The sequence below is a fragment of the Camelina sativa genome, chromosome 5 (genome assembly GCF_030686135.1).
Source record: "Camelina sativa cultivar CO46 ecotype springtype chromosome 5, ASM3068613v1".
In the NCBI taxonomy this organism is placed as follows: Eukaryota; Viridiplantae; Streptophyta; class Magnoliopsida; order Brassicales; family Brassicaceae; genus Camelina; species Camelina sativa.
The window spans coordinates 18,066,182-18,073,720 of record NC_141884.1 but is presented as its reverse complement, the minus strand read 5'-3'; the positions used below and the strand labels follow the sequence as shown (position 1 = coordinate 18,073,720).

Below are 7,539 nucleotides of genomic sequence, written 5' to 3'. Positions count from 1 at the left end.
CCAAATTGTCTAACTAAATCATTTAATGAGATTCAAAATGTTGCCTAAAATTTTTAAACTCACTCAGATGATCTATTTGGATGATGCCCATTTTTAGATAAAAACGAACAACATCTCACTGCTTCATTCAGATGGATCATCTGAGCAAACGAACATAGCTATACCAATTTACTTATCTTAGTTTTTTTTTTTCACAACTGTTTTTATTTATGTTATAAAGCCAAAATTAATCAGTCAAAGTTACAGACAAGGCCAAAGCCCTACAGGCAGACTAAAAAATAAAAAGCCTAATAAGCCAAAAAACAAACATTAAAAGCCCAAACCCAGATGGTAAACCCTTCCATGAAGATTGAAGTGTATCGTGAATCACCAGACACGCGGCACAAAAGGAACATGGAAAATGACACGTGCTAAGTCGAAGAGGCTGGAGTCTCCGGTCGCCGGCAGCAGGAAGAGTCGCCGGAAAACTTTTAAATCCGGTCGAAATCGTCGGCAAACAAGGGACTCTCGATCTACACCCACAGGAAAAGGCGAGTTCTAATTGCTGAGAATATGACTACCTATAGCTAAATTCTTAATCTTCTTCTTCAATAAAAAAACTTCAATCTTCAAGAAAGTAGATCTACACCCTAAACTATTAAACCCAAGGATCTGCAACTCAAGAATTGCAGAGAGTATTCATCCCAAAAAGAAACACAACAACAAAAAACAAAAGAACTTAAAACAGAATTAACCACCGTTCGCCGACCATAACGTTGCCGAGGAGACTAACGCATGCCGGAAGCAGAGCCGGACATGACATCGCCGAGGAGGCCAACGCATGCCGGAGTCAAAGCCGGACATGAAATCGCCGAGGAGGCCAACTCATGCCGGAAGCAGAGCCGTCCATCACCGTTAAAGAAAATGGTCGATGACGAAAACAAAATCCGACCCAAACACACACATAAGAAGCCGGTGTTGGTCGGACTGAAGCCGGTTACCTTGCCGGGGCAAACAAGACGTCGGCAAAAAGAACCCGATGGAAGTTTCTCTCTCTGAAAAATTGAGAGAGAGAAGAGAGAGAAACACCCTGTATCCCAATTACTTATCTTAGTTAGACCCAAAAAAATGCTTGTTGGAAAAAAGAAAAAGAAAAGAGTTAATACATACAAAGAGCCATTTTAACTTCAACAAGTATCACGTGATCAGTTTCAATTCAAGGAAAATGATCAGAAAACAATAATTACACATTTGAATATGGGCCATTATACTTCTTAAGCCCATTTATAGCTTACCCAACTTTAGCAAAACGAAAAATAGTGTTTCCTCTTGAATACAAACATAAACATTAAAATTTTTGCTTTCACGGTCCAATAATATTTTGTTATTTTGATTTAAAGATAACCAAATAACCAAAGATCCCTCTTCTTTTTTCATTTTCTTTTACTTATATCACGATTTATATTCTTGAATAAGACAAAATAAAAAGCAAAGATATTTTGAATTTTTGTTACTATGAAGTTAAAAAATTTCAGCAGATTATTTGCATAAGTACAAAAAGCACTAGTCCAAAAACTTTGGTCAGATATCTGAAGCTTTAAAGTTGATGTTAGTATTTTTGATTTTTTGTTGTTGTTATATTTACACTTTTTTCACAAGAATATTGTGAAAATAAGCATGTTTTAAAATTTATAATAGAAATAAGGAGATTTTACTTTAAGCTTTAAAGTTGATGTTAGTATTTTTGATTTTTTGTTGTTGTTATATTTACACTTTTTTCACAAGAATATTGTGAAAATAAGCATGTTTTAAAATTTATAATAGAAATAAGGAGATTTTACTTCAAAAAAAGTTAAGCCCCCAAAACAACTTTATAAATTCAAAGGACAAATAATTGCAACAATTGCAAATTTGAAAAAAATCATACTTACACAATATTTTTCAAACATTATTTATGCAATACACTTTTTCTATTAAAAATCTGAATTTGTTTTTTTGTTTTCTCTTGAGTTTAGAAAAATAAGAAACTCGCTTAATATTTAAATAATTTGTTAAAACATTTGGTTTCAGACAAAACAAAAAACAAATCCCAATCCATTTTTATTTTTGCAGAACCCGAAAGAGTTTTAGAGTGACTTTGAGAGAGCTCACTTTGTTACTCTCTCTTCAACGAATCAAGTTAATACTACTCCCAAGAAGAGATTCCCCATTTCTTCTCTTCGCGTCTCTCTCCCTGTGTTTCAGATCCAGGTTTGTCTCTTCCTCTATCTTCTTCTCATCATAACTCGAACTGGGCCTCTCATGCTTCTACTTTAATCTTCGTTTTGGGGTACTGAGAAAAAAAAAAAGCTACGAACTTTGAAGTTATCTTCTTCAAATGTCTCAATAATGCACTAATTGGAAGAAAAAAATTAGGGCTTTTTTATAATTTATGCTACTAAAGTTACTTAATTAGGACTCACTTCTCATTTTGTACTTCGTTTACTCATTAAACTGTAATTGAGTGAGCTTATGGAAACAAAAAAAAAAGCTTAGATTTTTTTTTCAATTTTACAGCAACTTCCCATTTCAATGCTTCACTAACAACTTCATTTACTTATTGGCCTTTTATGTTTTGGTTGCATTGATTAAGGTATCTAAACATTTTGATGGTTGTTAAATTGTAGTGTGTTTGGAACATTTTTGTGTTGTTGAGTGTCAAAAGAATGGAGGAGATACAGTCTCAATCAGATTTATACCGTTCATCTTCATCATCTGCAAGTAGTCCAACAAGTAGAGTCCCATCTAGTCATTTCTTCTATGTAAGAAAACCTGGTTCTCTTCGACAACCTATATCCTTTGAGGATTCTCCTGAGTGGGAAGACACACCTGATGTTGATTCAAGAATGGAAGATGAAGCTGGTGGTCGTGATTCTATTAACTATGCTACAACAACGCCTATTTCTCCTTCGCTATCGAAGATGAATAGTGGATCAATGGCTTCATCTCCTCCTGTCCCTGAAGGTGGAGGAGCGGCTGTTGTTAGGAAAATCGCTGGTGCTTCTATTGCTTGGAAAGATTTGACTGTTACTATGAAAGGGAAGAGGAAGTATTCTGATAAAGTTGTTAAGAGTTCGAATGGTTATGCTTTCCCCGGGACTATGACGGTTATTATGGGTCCTGCTAAGTCTGGGAAGTCTACTCTATTGAGAGCACTTGCTGGTAAGTATTTTGGCAATTGATTCATTGTTAGTTGTATCTTTTTTTTTGTTTTCTCTTTCACTTGACATGGTCTTATTATTTATAGGAAGATTGCCTCCTTCAGCAAAAATGTACGGTGAGGTGTTTGTGAATGGTTCAAAATCACATATGCCTTATGGATCCTACGTGAGTCACTACTATCTATAGTTTCTTGATCTTTTTTTTTGGTTTGTTAATGTTTTGCTTTGTTAATTCTTCTTTTGCTTTATTTTAGGGGTTTGTTGAGAGGGAAACACAACTGATTGGATCGCTTACAGTACGTGAATTCCTATACTATTCAGCGCTGCTTCAGCTTCCAGGTTTCCTCTTTCAGAAAAGGAGTGTTGTGGAAGATGCAATTCAGGCAATGTCTTTGAGTGATTATGCAAATAAATTGATTGGTGGTCACTGTTACATGAAGGGCCTACGAAGTGGTGAAAGAAGACGTGTGTCTATTGCTCGTGAACTTGTGATGCGACCACATATCTTATTCATTGATGAGCCTCTTTATCATCTTGACAGGTTATAACCATTTCTAGACTTAATGTTATCATCTGCCCTCTACTAGGAGGTACAATCTTGCATTCTAAAATTGGCACTTTTGCTCTCTTTATAGTGTTTCGGCACTGCTTATGATGGTGACGCTAAAAAAGCTTGCAAGTATGGGATGTACACTTGTATTCACGATTTATCAAAGCAGCACTGAAGTGTTTGGTTTGTTTGATAGAATCTGCCTTCTATCAAATGGAAACACACTCTTCTTCGGGGAGACACTGGCTTGCTTACAGGTAAATATACAGTGTTTTGGAACTTATTATTTTCTCATATCATCAAGACCAGAAGATCACTCTCTAAGTTATGTTTTTTACTTGTTATGTCTCTCCTTGAAGCACTTTTCAAATGCTGGATTCCCATGCCCTATAATGCAAAGTCCATCAGATCATTTTTTGCGGGCTATTAACACAGATTTCGATAGGATTATTGCAATGTGCAAAAACTGGCAGGTACATACTCCATTATACAAAGTTGAGTTTATATGATTTGTGCTTCTTTCTTGTTTCTTGTTTTCCTGATATGAGGTAAACAAAAATAACAGGACGATAATGGGGACTTTTCAGCAGTGAATATGGATACTGCTGTTGCTATTCGAACTCTCGAGGCTACTTATAAATCATCTGCAGATGCTGATTCCGTCGAGGCTCTGATATCTAAACTTACCGAAAGGGTAACAATTCTCTATCGATGGATCTTATATATCTAACTTTCTTTTTGTTTCCTATTTGAACTTCTTTTTTCTTTTTGCAGGAGGGTACACAGCTTAAATCCAAGGGAAAAGCCGGTGCTGCTACACGTGTTGCAGTGCTTACTTGGAGATCGCTTCTAGTTATGTCGAGGGAATGGGAATACTATTGGCTCCGACTTATTCTTTACATGATTCTTACACTTAGTATTGGCACATTATATTCTGGCTTAGGTCATTCTTTGTCTTCTGTTGCAGTAAGTCTTTTAAACCATTCTCAACATGTCACATTTGAGTACCTAAAACATGCCAATTTATTGTTCGATGTGAATATTTCTTACAGACAAGAGTTGCTGCTGTGTTTGTTTTTGTCTCCTTTGCCTCACTATTGGGAATTGCTGGAATACCTTCACTTTTAAAAGAAATCAAGGTAACTATTTCTTCTTCTTGATTTCTTGATCACATTTTCTTTTGAGCTCTGAAGTTTGCTTTCATCTTGCAATAGATATATAGAAGTGAAGCATCGAACCAGCATTCGGGTGCTTTTGTCTTCTTACTAGGGCAGTTTCTTGGAAGCATACCGTTCTTGTTTCTCATGTCCATCTCCTCAAGTCTTGTGTTCTACTTCATGGTCGGGTTAAGAGACGATTTCAGCTTGTTGATGTACTTTGTGCTCAACTTCTTCATGTGTCTGTTGGTGAACGAAGGATTGATGCTCTCCATCGCTTGCATTTGGCGAGATGTTTACTGGAGCACATTGACTCTCATCTCTGTACACGTGAGTTGTGTCTTTCGAATTGACTTTTTTTTTTTATCAAATTTATGATTCATGTCTTCTTGGATTAATATAGATTTGATTTGATATACAACTTAGGGAAAATAGAATGGTCATCTCAGCCTAAGATGAGCGTTGGAGTTAGGAGATATTATACACGCTTATCAAACTTGAATCTATTGCTTACCAATCACTTTGATTACAAATGAGAGTTTAGTACATGTAGGTCATTACTGATTAGTAAAGGAGATTAGTGTCTTTAGAAATGAATTAGTCATGATAAAGGATTGATCTATCTTTCTATGCATTATTGCAGGTGATCATGATGCTCTCTTCAGGTCACTTTAGAATCCGTAACGCTCTACCAAAACCCGTCTGGACTTACCCGTTTGCTTACATCTCGTTCCACACTTATTCCATCGAGGTTACATATTCAACATTCTAAAAAACAATCTTCTATTTCTTCCAGGGGGTAAACTTAAGAACGTTCTTGTATGTTTGAGTACGTGCAGGGTCTTTTAGAGAACGAGTACCTCGGGGAAGTGTTTGCGGTTGGAGAAGTGAGGAGTATATCGGGCTACCAGGCGATCCAAGGAAACTACCAGATATCTCCAGACACAAACTCCAAATGGCGGAACATGCTTGTGCTGTTGGCTATGGCTTTTGGCTACCGTCTTCTTGTTTATGTTTTACTACGCTTTGGCCTGAACAAGAACTTTTCTGGTCGTTTACTGCTTAGTCATAAGAAAAATAACAGTTCTAGGTAGATGAATCATGATTTATAGATAATATTACTGTAGTCTCTTTTGTAATTCTAGTAGTTGAAAATGAAAACAGTTATTTATTATTATTTTCTTTTTTGTTTTCTAGAAATTTGGACAGACAGACAGAAAATGTAAAATATAAAAACAGATTTTTGAGTTTCATTTGCATGGATAACATTTTTGAAACAAAATCAATCACCATTTTAACTTCCATTTGTATGTGATAACAATTTTGTAATATTGTAGTTGTACACCTATGTTACATATAGCTTAGAAATGTTTAGAGATCTGTGATCGTGTATGGTCCACTGTATAAATTGCGTTATACAATATGTGAACGTGTATGGACAAACATGTAGAGTACCATAAAAACCAAAAGATCTTGTTATGCTTCCGTCAAACTTCTCAAAATTCTGAGTCTCCAATGGAGGAAGTTTCTTAACTATAAATGAAAAATGGTATGAGTTTCTTAAATAGTAGAAAATTTTCTTTAAAAATTTCTTAAATAAGAGATTTAAGAAACTTTGGAAAGAGTTTTTAAATCAAGAAACTTATCAAATTAAATAACAACTAGGTAATAATAACAATATTTGTATGATCCCAATAATAAAAAATTCATGTTAGGAAACTATGGTTGGAGATGGTCTCTAAGATCTTGTTATGCTTTCGTCAAACTTCTCAAAATTCTGAGCGTCTAAATACTGCTTCAAGATGGCCCCTTTAACTATGTAATGCATCACGAGTAGTAGCTGAAACCCATCAAGATGTACACTCGTTCAAATGTGAGTATGGGCTTGTCTCTAGTTAAGGTATAGTAGATCGGTTTTGTTTGTATTAGAAATTTTGTTTCGTAAACTAGACATTTAGTTTAACTTTTCCTAGGGGTCCAAGTTTAGGAAAATGAATCCAGATTAGTACCAAATTCAGATTCGATTTAGGTAGTCTAGATTTAGGGATTACTTATTTTTATATTGAAGGAAAAATATTATTATGTGAAATGACTTTATTCGAATAGCAAATGTTAAATTCATCGAGAACATACACCATTAGATCAGACATTGAGGTCAACTCCCTACGAACATATGAATTTAGCTAATGAGCTAGCTTGTTGTGATCCAATAATTAAAAAAAGTTAATTTTATTTTATTTTGTAGTGTACATAATTAAATAATGAATATCCTTAGTTCAATTTATTTAATTTGGTTTATTCTCTTTGTTTCATTTTATATGATATTAGGCCGAAAGTGAACATAAAGTCTACTAAGAGAAGTAACAGTAGGGAGCGTTACAGATGGTCAAATCAATTCTTTTAATTTTTTTTGTAAGTTCCTGAAATTGAGGTGTTTACAATTCACCCACACTAACATATCGCAATATTCTCGTTACACACCAAGACCGTTACCCCCGATGGTGTTAACCCTCTCGAATCTACACCGTCTGGATTCGGTTCTGATACCACTTGTAACGCTTTGATCGTCACCTCTCTAAGTGGGCCCAGATCCACTCTCGGTCTATGGGTCTTCATTTACTAAGTGAGTCCCACATCCATTCCCAGCCCATGG

The 7,539-nt window shown here is 35.3% G+C and overlaps 1 protein-coding gene across 2 annotated transcripts; it reads left to right on the top strand.

The window, feature by feature from the left end:
- The first annotated feature begins 1,884 nt into the window (after positions 1 to 1,884).
- Positions 1,885 to 6,168, top strand: LOC104786921 (ABC transporter G family member 3). Of its 2 annotated transcripts, none has more exons than XM_010512397.3 (12): positions 1,885 to 2,229; positions 2,646 to 3,180; positions 3,266 to 3,345; positions 3,434 to 3,720; positions 3,815 to 3,986; positions 4,089 to 4,202; positions 4,295 to 4,423; positions 4,504 to 4,695; positions 4,782 to 4,868; positions 4,944 to 5,216; positions 5,530 to 5,637; positions 5,726 to 6,168. In XM_010512397.3, the coding sequence occupies exons 2-12, from the start codon at positions 2,685 to 2,687 to the stop codon at positions 5,978 to 5,980; spliced, it is 2,193 nt and encodes a 730-aa protein (XP_010510699.1). In that variant the 5' UTR covers positions 1,885 to 2,229; positions 2,646 to 2,684; the 3' UTR covers positions 5,981 to 6,168. The 2 variants fall into 2 exon arrangements, with proteins under 2 accessions (XP_010510699.1, XP_087306318.1); XM_087450192.1 differs by having other exon boundaries at positions 2,088 to 2,229; positions 3,270 to 3,345.
- The last annotated feature ends 1,371 nt before the right edge of the window (positions 6,169 to 7,539 follow it).

Bases quoted from the DNA above. Each gene is read 5' to 3' on its own strand.
- LOC104786921 (XM_010512397.3), top strand. From the start codon at position 2,685: ATGGAGGAGATACAGTCTCAATCAGATTTATACCGTTCATCTTCATCA. The intron at 3,181-3,265 runs GTAAGTATTTTG...TATTATTTATAG, and splicing joins TCTATTGAGAGCACTTGCTG to GAAGATTGCCTCCTTCAGCA. The intron at 4,869-4,943 runs GTAACTATTTCT...ATCTTGCAATAG, and splicing joins CACTTTTAAAAGAAATCAAG to ATATATAGAAGTGAAGCATC.